This window comes from Pleurodeles waltl, chromosome 5 (assembly GCF_031143425.1).
Source record: "Pleurodeles waltl isolate 20211129_DDA chromosome 5, aPleWal1.hap1.20221129, whole genome shotgun sequence".
Classification (NCBI taxonomy): Eukaryota; Metazoa; Chordata; class Amphibia; order Caudata; family Salamandridae; genus Pleurodeles; species Pleurodeles waltl.
Window position 1 is genome coordinate 36,470,688 of NC_090444.1, and position 16,954 is coordinate 36,487,641.

General features: G+C 45.6%; 1 protein-coding gene across 1 annotated transcript in view; it reads right to left on the bottom strand.

The window, feature by feature from the left end:
• Positions 1 to 15,292: 15,292 nt before the first annotated feature.
• Positions 15,293 to 16,954, bottom strand: part of LOC138297194 (protein LEG1 homolog) — an 87,307-nt gene continuing 85,645 nt past the window's right edge. The window contains exon 6 of the mRNA XM_069236683.1: positions 15,293 to 15,831. Within this exon, the coding sequence (XP_069092784.1) occupies positions 15,662 to 15,831 (170 nt within the window). The 3' untranslated portion in view covers positions 15,293 to 15,661. The remainder of the gene's footprint in view (positions 15,832 to 16,954) is intronic.

The window sequence follows — 16,954 nt, forward strand, 5'->3', positions numbered from 1 at the left end:
TGTGAAAAAATGTGATGTGTCAACGTTGTGTTTTGGGCCATTTCCTTTTGTGGGCGCTAGGCCTACCCACACATGTGAGGTACCATTTTTATCGGGAGACTTGGGGGAACGCTGGGTGGAAGGAAATTTGTGGCTCCTCTCAGATTCCAGAACTTTCTGTCACCGAAATGAGAGGAAAAAGTGTTTTTTGGTCAAATGTTGAGGTTTGCAAAGGATTCTAGGTAACAGAACCTGGTCAGAGCCCCACAAGTCACCCCATCTTTGATTCCCCTAGGTGTCTAGTTTTAAAAAAAGCGCTGGTTTGCTAGGTTTCCCCAGGGGCTGCCTGTGCTAGAGGCCACAATCCACAGGTAGGCACTTTGCAAAAAACACCTCTGTTTTCTGTGAAAAAATGTGATGTGTCCACGTTGTGTTTTGAGCCATTTCCTTTCGTGGGCGCTAGGCCTACCCACACCAGTGAGGTACCATTTTGATCGGGAGACTTGGGGGAACGCTGGGTGGAAGGAAATTTGTGGCTCCTCTCAGATTCCACAACTTTCTGTCACCGAAATGAGAGGAAAAAGTGTTTTTTTGGTCAAATTTTGAGGTTTGCAAAGGATTCTGGGTAACAGAACCTGGTCAGAGCCCCACAAGTCACCCCATCTTGTATTCCCCTAGGGGTCTAGTTTTAAAAAATGTGCTGGCTTGCTAGGTTTCCCCAGGTGCCGGCTGAGTTAGAGGCCAAAATCCACAGGTAGGCACTTTGCAAAAAACACCTCTTTTTTCTGTGAAAAAATGTGATGTGTCCACGTTGTGTTTTGAGCCATCTCCTTTCGTGGTCGCTAGGCCTACCCACACCAGTGAGGTACCATTTTGATCGGGAGACTTGGGGGAACGCTGGGTGGAAGGAAATTTGTGGCTCCTCTCAGATTCCAGAACTTTCTGTCACCGAAATGAGAGGAAAAAGTGTTTTTTTGGTCAAATTTTGAGGTTTGCAAAGGATTCTGGGTAACAGAACCTGGTCAGAGCCCCACAAGTCACCCCATCTTGTATTCCCCTAGGGGTCTAGTTTTAAAAAATGTGCTGGCTTGTTAGGTTTCCCCAGGTGCCGGCTGAGCTAGAGGCCAAAATCCACAGGTAGGCACTTTGCAAAAAACACCTCTGTTTTCTGTGAACAAATGTGATGTGTCCATGTTGTGTTTTGGGCCATTTCCTTTTGTGGGCGCTAGGTCTACCCACACATGTGAGGTACCATTTTTATTGGGAGACTTGGGGGAAGGCTGGGTGGAAGGAATTTGTGGCTCCTCTCAGATTCCAGAACTTTCTGTCACCGAAATGAGAGGAAAAAGTGTTTTTTTGGTCAAATTCTGAGGTTTGCAAGTCACCCCATCTTGGATTCCCCTGGGTGTCTAGTTTTAAAAAATGTGCAGGTTTGGTAGGTTTCCCTAGGTGCAGGCTAAGCTAGAGGCCAAATTCCACAGCTAGGCACTTTGCAAAAAACACCTCTGTTTTCTGTGAAAAAATGTGATGTGTCCACGTTGTGTTTTGAGCCATTTCCTTTCGTGGGCACTAGGCCTACCCACACCAGTGAGGTACCATTTTGATCGGGAGACTTGGGGGAACGCTGGGTGGAAGGAAATTTGTGGCTCCTCTCAGATTCCAGAACTTTCTGTCACCGAAATGAGAGGAAAAAGTGTTTTTTTGGTCAAACGTTGAGGTTTGCAAAGGATTCTGGGTAACAGAACCTGGTCAGAGCCCCACAAGTCACCCCATCTTGTACTCCCCTAGGGGTCTAGTTTCAAAAAATGTGCTGGCTTGCTAGATTTCCCCAGGTGCCGGCTGAGTTAGAGGCCAAAATCCACAGGTAGGCACTTTGCAAAAAACACCTCTGTTTTCTGTGAAAAAATGTGATGTGTCCACGTTGTGTTTTGAGCCATTTCCTTTCGTGGGCGCTAGGCCTACCCACACCAGTGAGGTACCATTTTGATCGGGAGACTTGGGGGAACGCTGGGTGGAAGGAAATTTGTGGCTCCTCTCAGATTCCAGAACTTTCTGTCACCGAAATGAGAGGAAAAAGTGTTTTTTTGGTCAAATTTTGAGGTTTGCAAAGGATTCTGGGTAACAGAACCTGGTCAGAGCCCCACAAGTCACCTCATCTTGTATTCCCCTAGGGGTCTAGTTTTAAAAAATGTGCTGGCTTGTTAGGTTTCCCCAGGTGCCGGCTGAGCTAGAGGCCAAAATCCACAGGTAGGCACTTTGCAAAAAACACCTCTGTTTTCTGTGAAAAAATGTGATGTGTCTATGTTGTGTTTTGGGCCATTTCCTTTTGTGGGCGCTAGGTCTACCCACACATGTGAGGTACCATTTTTATTGGGAGACTTGGGGGAACGCTGGGTGGAAGGAATTTGTGGCTCCTCTCAGATTCCAGAACTTTCTGTCACCGAAATGAGAGGAAAAAGTGTTTTTTGGGTCAAATTCTGAGGTTTGCAAGTCACCCCATCTTGGATTCCCCTGGGTGTCTAGTTTTAAAAAATGTGCAGGTTTGGTAGTTTTCCCTAGGTGCAGGCTAAGCTAGAGGCCAAATTCCACAGCTAGGCACTTTGCAAAAAACACCTCTGTGTTCTGTGAAAAAATGTGATGTGTCAACGTTGTGTTTTGGGCCATTTCCTTTTGTGGGCGCTAGGCCTACCCACACATGTGAGGTACCATTTTTATCGGGAGACTTGGGGGAACGCTGGGTGGAAGGAAATTTGTGGCTCCTCTCAGATTCCAGAACTTTCTGTCACCGAAATGAGAGGAAAAAGTGTTTTTTGGTCAAATGTTGAGGTTTGCAAAGGATTCTAGGTAACACAACCTGGTCAGAGCCCCACAAGTCACCCCATCTTGGATTCCCCTAGGTGTCTAGTTTTAAAAAAAGCGCTGGTTTGCTAGGTTTCCCCAGGGGCTGCCTGTGCTAGAGGCCACAATCCACAGGTAGGCACTTTGCAAAAAACACCTCTGTTTTCTGTGAAAAAATGTGATGTGTCCACGTTGTGTTTTGAGCCATTTCCTTTCGTGGGCGCTAGGCCTACCCACACCAGTGAGGTACCATTTTGATCGGGAGACTTGGGGGAACGCTGGGTGGAAGGAAATTTGTGGCTCCTCTCAGATTCCACAACTTTCTGTCACCGAAATGAGAGGAAAAAGTGTTTTTTTGGTCAAATTTTGAGGTTTGCAAAGGATTCTGGGTAACAGAACCTGGTCAGAGCCCCACAAGTCACCCCATCTTGTATTCCCCTAGGGGTCTAGTTTTAAAAAATGTGCTGGCTTGCTAGGTTTCCACAGTTGCCGGCTGAGTTAGAGGCCAAAATCCACAGGTAGGCACTTTGCAAAAAACACCTCTTTTTTCTGTGAAAAAATGTGATGTGTCCACGTTGTGTTTTGAGCCATTTCCTTTCGTGGGCGCTAGGCCTACCCACACCAGTGAGGTACCATTTTGATCGGGAGACTTGGGGGAACGCTGGGTGGAAGGAAATTTGTGGCTCCTCTCAGATTCCAGAACTTTCTGTCACCGAAATGAGAGGAAAAAGTGTTTTTTTGGTCACATTTTGAGGTTTGCAAAGGATTCTGGGTAACAGAACCTGGTCAGAGCCCCACAAGTCACCCCATCTTGTATTCCCCTAGGGGTCTAGTTTTAAAAAATGTGCTGGCTTGTTAGATTTCCCCAGGTGCCGGCTGAGCTAGAGGCCAAAATCCACAGGTAGGCACTTTGCAAAAAACACCTCTGTTTTCTGTGAACAAATGTGATGTGTCCATGTTGTGTTTTGGGCCATTTCCTTTTGTGGGCGCTAGGTCTACCAACACATGTGAGGTACCATTTTTATTGGGAGACTTGGGGGAAGGCTGGGTGGAAGGAATTTGTGGCTCCTCTCAGATTCCAGAACTTTCTGTCACCGAAATGAGAGGAAAAAGTGTTTTTTTGGTCAAATTCTGAGGTTTGCAAGTCACCCCATCTTGGATTCCCCTGGGTGTCTAGTTTTAAAAAATGTGCAGGTTTGGTAGGTTTCCCTAGGTGCAGGCTAAGCTAGAGGCCAAATTCCACAGCTAGGCACTTTGCAAAAAACACCTCTGTTTTCTGTGAAAAAATGTGATGTGTCCACGTTGTGTTTTGAGCCATTTCCTTTCGTGGGCACTAGGCCTACCCACACCAGTGAGGTACCATTTTGATCGGGAGACTTGGGGGAACGCTGGGTGGAAGGACATTTGTGGCTCCTCTCAGATTCCAGAACTTTCTGTCACCGAAATGAGAGGAAAAAGTGTTTTTTTGGTCAAATGTTGAGGTTTGCAAAGGATTCTGGGTAACAGAACCTGGTCAGAGCCCCACAAGTCACCCCATCTTGTACTCCCCTAGGGGTCTAGTTTCAAAAAATGTGCTGGCTTGCTAGATTTCCCCAGGTGCCGGCTGAGTTAGAGGCCAAAATCCACAGGTAGGCACTTTGCAAAAAACACCTCTGTTTTCTGTGAAAAAATGTGATGTGTCCACGTTGTGTTTTGAGCCATTTCCTTTCGTGGGCGCTAGGCCTACCCACACCAGTGAGGTACCATTTTGATCGGGAGACTTGGGGGAACGCTGGGTGGAAGGAAATTTGTGGCTCCTCTCAGATTCCAGAACTTTCTGTCACCGAAATGAGAGGAAAAAGTGTTTTTTTGGTCAAATTTTGAGGTTTGCAAAGGATTCTGGGTAACAGAACCTGGTCAGAGCCCCACAAGTCACCTCATCTTGTATTCCCCTAGGGGTCTAGTTTTAAAAAATGTGCTGGCTTGTTAGGTTTCCCCAGGTGCCGGCTGAGCTAGAGGCCAAAATCCACAGGTAGGCACTTTGCAAAAAACACCTCTGTTTTCTGTGAAAAAATGTGATGTGTCTATGTTGTGTTTTGGGCCATTTCCTTTTGTGGGCGCTAGGTCTACCCACACATGTGAGGTACCATTTTTATTGGGAGACTTGGGGGAACGCTGGGTGGAAGGAATTTGTGGCTCCTCTCAGATTCCAGAACTTTCTGTCACCGAAATGAGAGGAAAAGGTGTTTTTTGGGTCAAATTCTGAGGTTTGCAAGTCACCCCATCTTGGATTCCCCTGGGTGTCTAGTTTTAAAAAATGTGCAGGTTTGGTAGTTTTCCCTAGGTGCAGGCTAAGCTAGAGGCCAAATTCCACAGCTAGGCACTTTGCAAAAAACACCTCTGTGTTCTGTGAAAAAATGTGATGTGTCAACGTTGTGTTTTGGGCCATTTCCTTTTGTGGGCGCTAGGCCTACCCACACATGTGAGGTACCATTTTTATCGGGAGACTTGGGGGAACGCTGGGTGGAAGGAAATTTGTGGCTCCTCTCAGATTCCAGAACTTTCTGTCACCGAAATGAGAGGAAAAAGTGTTTTTTGGTCAAATGTTGAGGTTTGCAAAGGATTCTAGGTAACAGAACCTGGTCAGAGCCCCACAAGTCACCCCATCTTGGATTCCCCTAGGTGTCTAGTTTTAAAAAAAGCGCTGGTTTGCTAGGTTTCCCCAGGGGCTGCCTGTGCTAGAGGCCACAATCCACAGGTAGGCACTTTGCAAAAAACACCTCTGTTTTCTGTGAAAAAATGTGATGTGTCCACGTTGTGTTTTGAGCCATTTCCTTTCGTGGGCGCTAGGCCTACCCACACCAGTGAGGTACCATTTTGATCGGGAGACTTGGGGGAACGCTGGGTGGAAGGAAATTTGTGGCTCCTCTCAGATTCCACAACTTTCTGTCACCGAAATGAGAGGAAAAAGTGTTTTTTTGGTCAAATTTTGAGGTTTGCAAAGGATTCTGGGTAACAGAACCTGGTCAGAGCCCCACAAGTCACCCCATCTTGTATTCCCCTAGGGGTCTAGTTTTAAAAAATGTGCTGGCTTGCTAGGTTTCCCCAGGTGCCGGCTGAGTTAGAGGCCAAAATCCACAGGTAGGCACTTTGCAAAAAACACCTCTTTTTTCTGTGAAAAAATGTGATGTGTCCACGTTGTGTTTTGAGCCATTTCCTTTCGTGGGCGCTAGGCCTACCCACACCAGTGAGGTACCATTTTGATCGGGAGACTTGGGGGAACGCTGGGTGGAAGGAAATTTGTGGCTCCTCTCAGATTCCAGAACTTTCTGTCACCGAAATGAGAGGAAAAAGTGTTTTTTTGGTCAAATTTTGAGGTTTGCAAAGTATTCTGGGTAACAGAACCTGGTCAGAGCCCCACAAGTCACCCCATCTTGTATTCCCCTAGGGGTCTAGTTTTAAAAAATGTGCTGGCTTGTTAGGTTTCCCCAGGTGCCGGCTGAGCTAGAGGCCAAAATCCACAGGTAGGCACTTTGCAAAAAACACCTCTGTTTTCTGTGAACAAATGTGATGTGTCCATGTTGTGTTTTGGGCCATTTCCTTTTGTGGGCGCTAGGTCTACCCACACATGTGAGGTACCATTTTTATTGGGAGACTTGGGGGAAGGCTGGGTGGAAGGAATTTGTGGCTCCTCTCAGATTCCAGAACTTTCTGTCACCGAAATGAGAGGAAAAAGTGTTTTTTTGGTCAAATTCTGAGGTTTGCAAGTCACCCCATCTTGGATTCCCCTGGGTGTCTAGTTTTAAAAAATGTGCAGGTTTGGTAGGTTTCCCTAGGTGCAGGCTAAGCTAGAGGCCAAATTCCACAGCTAGGCACTTTGCAAAAAACACCTCTGTTTTCTGTGAAAAAATGTGATGTGTCCACGTTGTGTTTTGAGCCATTTCCTTTCGTGGGCACTAGGCCTACCCACACCAGTGAGGTACCATTTTGATCGGGAGACTTGGGGGAACGCTGGGTGGAAGGAAATTTGTGGCTCCTCTCAGATTCCAGAACTTTCTGTCACCGAAATGAGAGGAAAAAGTGTTTTTTTGGTCAAATGTTGAGGTTTGCAAAGGATTCTGGGTAACAGAACCTGGTCAGAGCCCCACAAGTCACCCCATCTTGTACTCCCCTAGGGGTCTAGTTTCAAAAAATGTGCTGGCTTGCTAGATTTCCCCAGGTGCCGGCTGAGTTAGAGGCCAAAATCCACAGGTAGGCACTTTGCAAAAAACACCTCTGTTTTCTGTGAAAAAATGTGATGTGTCCACGTTGTGTTTTGAGCCCTTTCCTTTCGTGGGCGCTAGGCCTACCCACACCAGTGAGGTACCATTTTGATCGGGAGACTTGGGGGAACGCTGGGTGGAAGGAAATTTGTGGCTCCTCTCAGATTCCACAACTTTCTGTCACCGAAATGAGAGGAAAAAGTGTTTTTTTGGTCAAATTTTGAGGTTTGCAAAGGATTCTGGGTAACAGAACCTGGTCAGAGCCCCACAAGTCACCCCATCTTGTATTCCCCTAGGGGTCTAGTTTTAAAAAATGTGCTGGCTTGCTAGGTTTCCCCAGGTGCCGGCTGAGTTAGAGGCCAAAATCCACAGGTAGGCACTTTGCAAAAAACACCTCTTTTTTCTGTGAAAAAATGTGATGTGTCCACGTTGTGTTTTGAGCCATTTCCTTTCGTGGGCGCTAGGCCTACCCACACCAGTGAGGTACCATTTTGATCGGGAGACTTGGGGGAACGCTGGGTGGAAGGAAATTTGTGGCTCCTCTCAGATTCCAGAACTTTCTGTCACCGAAATGAGAGGAAAAAGTGTTTTTTTGGTCAAATTTTGAGGTTTGCAAAGTATTCTGGGTAACAGAACCTGGTCAGAGCCCCACAAGTCACCCCATCTTGTATTCCCCTAGGGGTCTAGTTTTAAAAAATGTGCTGGCTTGTTAGGTTTCCCCAGGTGCCGGCTGAGCTAGAGGCCAAAATCCACAGGTAGGCACTTTGCAAAAAACACCTCTGTTTTCTGTGAACAAATGTGATGTGTCCATGTTGTGTTTTGGGCCATTTCCTTTTGTGGGCGCTAGGTCTACCCACACATGTGAGGTACCATTTTTATTGGGAGACTTGGGGGAAGGCTGGGTGGAAGGAATTTGTGGCTCCTCTCAGATTCCAGAACTTTCTGTCACCGAAATGAGAGGAAAAAGTGTTTTTTTGGTCAAATTCTGAGGTTTGCAAGTCACCCCATCTTGGATTCCCCTGGGTGTCTAGTTTTAAAAAATTTGCAGGTTTGGTAGGTTTCCCTAGGTGCAGGCTAAGCTAGAGGCCAAATTCCACAGCTAGGCACTTTGCAAAAAACACCTCTGTTTTCTGTGAAAAAATGTGATGTGTCCACGTTGTGTTTTGAGCCATTTCCTTTCGTGGGCACTAGGCCTACCCACACCAGTGAGGTACCATTTTGATCGGGAGACTTGGGGGAACGCTGGGTGGAAGGAAATTTGTGGCTCCTCTCAGATTCCAGAACTTTCTGTCACCGAAATGAGAGGAAAAAGTGTTTTTTTGGTCAAATGTTGAGGTTTGCAAAGGATTCTGGGTAACAGAACCTGGTCAGAGCCCCACAAGTCACCCCATCTTGTACTCCCCTAGGGGTCTAGTTTCAAAAAATGTGCTGGCTTGCTAGATTTCCCCAGGTGCCGGCTGAGTTAGAGGCCAAAATCCACAGGTAGGCACTTTGCAAAAAACACCTCTGTTTTCTGTGAAAAAATGTGATGTGTCCACGTTGTGTTTTGAGCCCTTTCCTTTCGTGGGCGCTAGGCCTACCCACACCAGTGAGGTACCATTTTGATCGGGAGACTTGGGGGAACGCTGGGTGGAAGGAAATTTGTGGCTCCTCTCAGATTCCAGAACTTTCTGTCACCGAAATGAGAGGAAAAAGTGTTTTTTTGGTCAAATTTTGAGGTTTGCAAAGGATTCTGGGTAACAGAACCTGGTCAGAGCCCCACAAGTCACCTCATCTTGTATTCCCCTAGGGGTCTAGTTTTAAAAAATGTGCTGGCTTGTTAGGTTTCCCCAGGTGCCGGCTGAGCTAGAGGCCAAAATCCACAGGTAGGCACTTTGCAAAAAACACCTCTGTTTTCTGTGGAAAAATGTGATGTGTCCATGTTTTTTTTTTGGGCCATTTCCTTTTGTGGGCACTAGGTCTACCCACACATGTGAGGTACCATTTTTATTGGGAGACTTGGGGGAACGCTGGGTGGAAGGAATTTGTGGCTCCTCTCAGATTCCAGAACTTTCTGTCACCGAAATGAGAAGAAAAGGTGTTTTTTGGGTCAAATTCTGAGGTTTGCAAGTCACCCCATCTTGGATTCCCCTGGGTGTCTAGTTTTAAAAAATGTGCAGGTTTGGTAGTTTTCCCTAGGAGCAGGCTAAGCTAGAGGCCAAATTCCACAGCTAGGCACTTTGCAAAAAACACCTCTGTTTTCTTTGAAAAAATGTGATGTGTCAACCTTGTGTTTTGGGCCATTTCCTTTTGTGGGCGCTAGGCCTACCCACACATGTGAGGTACCATTTTTATCGGGAGACTTGGGGGAACACTGGGTGGAAGGACATTTTTGGCTCCTCTCAGATTCCAGAACTTTCTGTCACCGAAATGAGAGGAAAAAGTGTTTTTTGGTCAAATGTTGAGGTTTGCAAAGGATTCTGGGTAACAGAACCTGGTCAGAGCCCCACAAGTCACCCCATCTTGGATTCCCCTAGGTGTCTAGTTTTAAAAAATGCGCTGGTTTGCTAGGTTTCCCCAGGGGCTGCCTGAGCTAGAGGCCACAATCCACAGGTAGGCACTTTGCAAAAAATACCTCTGTTTTCTGTTAAAAAATGTGATGTGTCCACGCTGTGTTTTGAGCCATTTCCTTTCGTGGGCGCTAGGCCTACCCACACCAGTGAGGTACCATTTTGATCGGGAGACTTGGGGGAACGCTGGGTGGAAGGAAATTTGTGGCTCCTCTCAGATTCCAGAACTTTCTGTCACCGAAATGAGAGGAAAAAGTGTTTTTTTGGTCAAATTTTGAGGTTTGCAAAGAATTCTGGGTAACAGAACCTGGTCAGAGCCCCACAAGTCACCCCATCTTGTATTCCCCTAGGGGTCTAGTTTTAAAAAATGTGCTGGCTTGCTAGGTTTCCCCAGGTGCCGGCTGAGTTAGAGGCCAAAATCCACAGGTAGGCACTTTGCAAAAAACACCTCTGTTTTCTGTGAAAAAATGTGATGTGTCCACGTTGTGTTTTGAGCCATTTCCTTTCGTGGGCGCTAGGCCTACCCACACCAGTGAGGTACCATTTTGATCGGGAGACTTGGGGGAACGCTGGGTGGAAGGAAATTTGTGGCTCCTCTCAGATTCCAGAACTTTCTGTCACCGAAATGAGAGGAAAAAGTGTTTTTTTGGTCAAATTTTGAGGTTTGCAAAGGATTCTGGGTAACAGAACCTGGTCAGAGCCCCACAAGTCACCTCATCTTGTATTCCCCTAGCGGTCTAGTTTTAAAAAATGTGCTGGCTTGTTAGGTTTCCCCAGGTGCCGGCTGAGCTAGAGGCCAAAATCCACAGGTAGGCACTTTGCAAAAAACACCTCTGTTTTCTGTGAAAAAATGTGATGTGTCCATGTTGTGTTTTGGGCCATTTCCTTTTGTGGGCGCTAGGTCTACCCACACATGTGAGGTACCATTTTTATTGGGAGACTTGGGGGAACGCTGGGTGGAAGGAATTTGTGGCTCCTCTCAGATTCCAGAACTTTCTGTCACCGAAATGAGAGGAAAAAGTGTTTTTTGGGTCAAATTCTGAGGTTTGCAAGTCACCCCATCTTGGATTCCCCTGGGTGTCTAGTTTAAAAAAATGTGCAGGTTTGGTAGGTTTCCCTAGGTGCAGGCTAAGCTAGAGGCCAAATTCCACAGCTAGGCACTTTGCAAAAAACACCTCTGTTTTCTGTGAAAAAATGTGATGTGTCCACGTTGTGTTTTGAGCCATTTCCTTTCGTGGGCACTAGGCCTACCCACACCAGTGAGGTACCATTTTGATCGGGAGACTTGGGGGAACGCTGGGTGGAAGGACATTTGTGGCTCCTCTCAGATTCCAGAACTTTCTGTCACCGAAATGAGAGGAAAAAGTGTTTTTTTGGTCAAATGTTGAGGTTTGCAAAGGATTCTGGGTAACAGAACCTGGTCAGAGCCCCACAAGTCACCCCATCTTGTATTCCCCTAGGGGTCTAGTTTCAAAAAATGTGCTGGCTTGCTAGATTTCCCCAGGTGCCGGCTGAGTTAGAGGCCAAAATCCACAGGTAGGCACTTTGCAAAAAACACCTCTGTTTTCTGTGAAAAAATGTGATGTGTCCACGTTGTGTTTTGAGCCATTTCCTTTCGTGGGCGCTAGGCCTACCCACACCAGTGAGGTACCATTTTGATCGGGAGACTTGGGGGAACGCTGGGTGGAAGGAAATTTGTGGCTCCTCTCAGATTCCAGAACTTTCTGTCACCGAAATGAGAGGAAAAAGTGTTTTTTTGGTCAAATTTTGAGGTTTGCAAAGGATTCTGGGTAACAGAACCTGGTCAGAGCCCCACAAGTCACCTCATCTTGTATTCCCCTAGGGATCTAGTTTTAAAAAATGTGCTGGCTTGTTAGGTTTCCCCAGGTGCTGGCTGAGCTAGAGGCCAAAATCCACAGGTAGGCACTTTGCAAAAGACACCTCTGTTTTCTGTGAAAAAATGTGATGTGTCCATGTTGTGTTTTGGGCCATTTCCTTTTGTGGGCGCTAGGTCTACCCACACATGTGAGGTACCATTTTTATTGGGAGACTTGGGGGAACGCTGGGTGGAAGGAATTTGTGGCTCCTCTCAGATTCCAGAACTTTCTGTCACCGAAATGAGAGGAAAAAGTGTTTTTTTGGTCAAATTCTGAGGTTTGCAAGTCACCCCATCTTGGATTCCCCTGGGTGTCTAGTTTTTAAAAATGTGCAGGTTTGGTAGGTTTCCCTAGGTGCAGGCTAAGCTAGAGGCCAAATTCCACAGCTAGGCACTTTGCAAAAAACACATCAGATTTCAATGTAAAAATGTGATGTGTCCATATTGCCTTTCCTGTCGCGAGCATTAGGCCTACCCATGCAAGTGAGGTACCGTTTTTATAGGGAGACTAAGGGGAACACAGAATAGCACAACTGAAGTTATTGCCCCTTGTCTTTCTCTAAATTTTTTCCTTCCAAATGTAAGACAGTGTGTAAAAAAGACATCTATTTGAGAAATGGCCTGTAATTCACATGCTAGTATGGGCACCCCGGAATTCAGAGATGGGCAAATAACCACTGCTGCTCAATACCTTATCTTATGCCCATTTTGGAAATACAAAGGTTTTCTTGATACCTATTTTTCACTCTTTATATTTCAGCTAATGAATTGCTGTATACCCGGTATAGAATGAAAACCCATTGAAAGGTGCAGCTCATTTATTGGCTCTGGGTACCTAGGGATCTTGGTGAACCTACAAGCTCTATATATCCCTGCAACCAGAAGAGACCAGTGCATGTAACGGTATATTGCTTTAAAGAATCTGACATTGCAGGAAAAAGTTACAGTGTGAAAACGCTGAGAAAAATTGCTGGTTTTTTTCAGCTCAATTTCATTTTTTTTTTTCGGCTGTTATTTTCTGTAGGAAAATCTTGTAGGATCTACACAAATGACCCCTTGCTGAATTCAGAATTTGTCTACTTTTCAGAAACACTTAGCTTTCCGGGATCCAGTGTTGGTTTCACACCCATTCCTATCACTAACTGGAAGGAGGATGAAAGCACCAAAAATAGTAAAAATGAAGTATGTCCAGTAAAATGCCAAAATTGTGTTGAAAAATGTGGTTTTCTGATTCAACTCTGCCTGTTCCTGAAAGCTGGGAATATGGTGATTTTAGCACCGCAAATCCTTTGTTGATGTCATTTACAGGATAAAAACCACAAGCCTTCTTCGGCAGCCCTTTTTTCCCATTTTTTTGAAAAAAAAAACATTTTTTAGGTGTATTTTGGCTAATTTCCTGGCCTCCTCCTGGGGAACCCAGAAACTCTGGGTACCTTTAGAATCCTAGGATGTTGGAAAAAAAGGACGCAAATTTGTCGTGGATAGCTTATGTGGACAAAAAGGTATGAAGGCCTAAGCGCAAACTACCCCAAATTGCCAAAAAAGGGCACAGACCTGGAGGAGGGGAAAGGCCCAGCAGCTAAGAGGTTAAAGGGTGCAATTCCGTCAGTTTTGTTTACCTTTATTTAGTTTTTTTTTTCAGCTCCTAAAGTATACATTGCAGGCTGAGGTGAGATTGGAGTTTGGCTTGTTTCATCAAGCCCTGAGTCATTGTGGGGCAATAATAAAAGCATGCTGGAAACTAAGAGCCTCCCCTGCTGAAACGATGGCTGCTTTACGTTGGATGGAAATGGGGCTGCAATCAGACGACAGAACCTGTTGGCTATCCGTACTAAGGGCCTATTACAAATGTGACGGATATCCTGTCCTCCGTGTTATGATCTCCAGTGAATATCATGGGATCATAATACGGTGGATGGGATATCAGCCACATTTGTGATGGAGGAAACTACTCCGACAAGGTCGTAATAAGGCCCATAGGCAAGCTCTGACCACCCTGAATCTACATAAAGTATGGGACACCAATATTGCCTTTCTTTTGTTAAAAAAATATCAATAAGGCCTTTAAATGTATTCTTTGACATTAGACAAAGCAGACATGGCAAGACAATCCTTCATTCATATCTTTCGTGGTGCCCCCAGCCGTATCTAATGACCCGTCTTGCAGGCACTATCCAGCACTCCTTTCTTCAAATGCATATGAGAGTTTTTCTGTCCAAGGATCTGGTTCCATTGTGGAAGCAAACTTGGCCAGACCCTTTCTGTCGCCTATGTGGTTTGTTGAAATGAAGGCCCGTATTTATACTTTTTTAGCGCCGCGTTTGCGCCGCTTTTTGACGCAAAAGCGGCGCAAACTAACAAAATACAATTGGATTTTGTAAGTTTGCGTTGCTTTTGCGTCAAAAAGCGGTGCAAATGCGGCGCTAAAAAAGTATAAATACGGGCCGAAGTGTCTTACATTTTTTGTGAATTTGCCCGGTGGTCACACAAGTGAGAAATAAATTATGGGCCTCATTACAACTTTGGTGGTCTTTGTGAAAGACTGCCGAATCTGCGGGCACCAGTATACCGCCAGTATACCACCAGTGGTAGCGGGATATCTGGCTCCTTGTTTTGACTTTTCCGCTAGGCCAACAGACGGTAACAGTGTTACCGTCTGCTGGCCCAGTGGAAAAATCACATCAACATTGCAGCCGTCTCGTAATAGAGCTGGCGGCAATGTTGATGTGCAGCGGGTGCAGTAGCACCCGTCGCGCTTTTCACTGCTAGAAATTCGGGCAGTGAAATGCGTAATGGGGCTGTGCCTGGGGGCCCCTGCACTGCCTATGCCAAGTGCATGGGCAGTGCAGGGGCCCCCAGGGGCACCCAGAGTCCGCCTAACCGCCAGCCTTTCCATGGCGGTGTTTACCGCCGTGGCCAGGAAGCACCGCTGCCCTGGGGATTATGACCGCCAGGCGGAAACCTGGTGGTATGTTGGAGGGGCCGGCGGTATGGCCGTGGCTATTGCGCCACGGTCATAATAGCTGGTGGAACACTGCCAGTCTGTTAGCGGTGGTACCGCCAGCTTACCGCCGACCGCCAGAGTCGTAATGAGGCCCTATGTCCTTTATTGAAAACTTTACAAATTAGATCGTGTCACACAGCTGTGACGGTGCTCTTAAATGGGCACAACATACACTTAGTGGCCAGAGTCATAAAAAATGTATTGCTCATTCAATCAGCAGAGAATTAGGAGGGTTTTAATGTTTTTTATCATTTTATTTCTTAAACTGAAGAGGGGTAACTCCAGTATGAACTATTCCGTTCCTTATTAATGAGCCAACATTGGGTGTTCTGCAAAGTGTACTCCTCTCGGGTGTCTGACGGATAGACTGAGAGGCTTCTGAAATTGCACTGGATAACTCCAGCTGATTTTGCTTTTCTTGGCACCTTAGTGGCTGGCTAGCTCCGTTCACCTTATTGTCAATGTTTTATCTGGCAATTCTAAACTAGCAATATCCCCACTAGGCATACTAGTATGAAAGCACAACCTTGTGTCAGTGGTTTCTGGCTTAATCTTATTAATTTTAGTGTAGCAAACTGGAGTGCCCTATATGCGTGTGATATGATGGCCATGGCACAAGGTGGAGGAGGTGAGCCGTGTGGGGTTCCATAGGGGTCCTCGCTCAGCCCTACTTTGTTTAATCTTTAAGTGGCACCACTGGCTAGACTGGTGTGTTCATTCTGCCCTCTATACACGTTTGGGCACAATTTGCATTTAGCATTTGGATGGGATATATTCAACAAACACCCTTCAATACTAGGCAGGATACCTGGCTGGTCACACCACTTTTTAATGCAAATGAGACTCAGCATAAAAGACCATTGGTTCGAAGAAAAGTAGCAATAGAAGAATCTGAAATGACAGGAAAATTCCAGATCTGTGAAGAAAGCAACACTCATCACTTAACCAGAATGAAGTAGATTTAGTCACACAACTTTATTTCAGTATTACAAACATTTTAGATCGTAATAGAATGCTTATTTATTTCAACGTAAAATAATTTGAACAAGGCAAGCATAATCTCACAAGGGCACTTAATAGAAATCATCATAGATAGTAAGCAGATGCTTATGATTAATAGACAGCATTCTGATCTCTTTTGTTTTTCTCCCGCTGTGAAGTATAAACTTTAGTTTTATAGGCTAGTGATCCATTCTTTAATCCCAGCATGGGGTTCCAACAATCCAAGTAATTTGGGCAGAGTATAAATTTTGCCTCCAAACATGCTTTCAAGAGTTGCTTGACGAATCTGGCGGCCTTCGGGTGAACACATAGCCTGTTTCCAAAGGTCCAGTAGAGATCCTCCTGGAGGGTAGGGAGATGACAAGAACACCATTACAATCGTAAGTAAACATATATGCCTCAGTATTGCAAAACAAATTATTTGACTTCTAATAAACACAGTGTAAAGTTGCATTTTACACATGTGTAATTTACACATCATTTATAAAAAACACAAGACCTGGTGTGCAATTTACATGTGCAAAATACATCAGTTAATGCTGAAATTAAACCATGTACTGTTTCATTTCCTTTACATTTGTGGAAGGTCCCTGGTATTCATAAGCGGAATGATCATCAAAACCCAGTGCAAATGTGAGGCACACCCCATAGTTTTAATCTATTGAGTATTCACAAAAATTTCAGAATAATAATGTTAGAATGTGGTTTGATATCAGTAAATGAACTTCTCGCTCAACCCTTGGTAGCTGGCAACGAGCAGACAGGCTTTACGTAGGAGACAGGTCTATAAAGTATTTAAAAATCAATACATTCAAACAAGTAAGACAAAGCACACAATAAAAAACCAACACCAATTTATAACAATAGGAAATATTGTATGTTTAAGATGGCACTTAACGACAAACATCCATTGTGCAGAACCAGAGATATGAATTTTTTAAGATTAAGGGCCTGATTACGAGGCTGGTGGTCTGAAGACCGCCAGCCTCGCTATGGGGTCGGACCGCATTGGCTCTTGGGGTCCAACCATCACATTATGAGGTTGGCAGGCAGATCCACCAACCTACTGCTGTCCCTGTCAGGATCAGTGATCCCGATGGGCTGACGGTGGTCCTGGTTGTAATCAGCCGGGGCAGTGCTGAACTCAACGCTGCCCTGCTGATTACAACCTTGTTCTCTGCCAGCATTTTCATGGCATATCAAACACCATAAAAAGGCTGGCGGAAAACAATGCAGGGGCCTCTCCTGCCCAGCACCCTTGAAATGTGCACTGTCTGCTGTGCAGACAGTGTGCATTTCAAGGGTGCTGGTGCACACTGCGTGCATCAGCATTGCCGCTGGCTCTATTATGAGCCAGGAACAATGCTGCTGTACCTTTCCCACTGGGCTGACAGGCAAGAACCTTAGTTCCCACCCCAGCAGAATAGTTGTAATAGGGATAGAGGGGATACCACCACCTCCATGG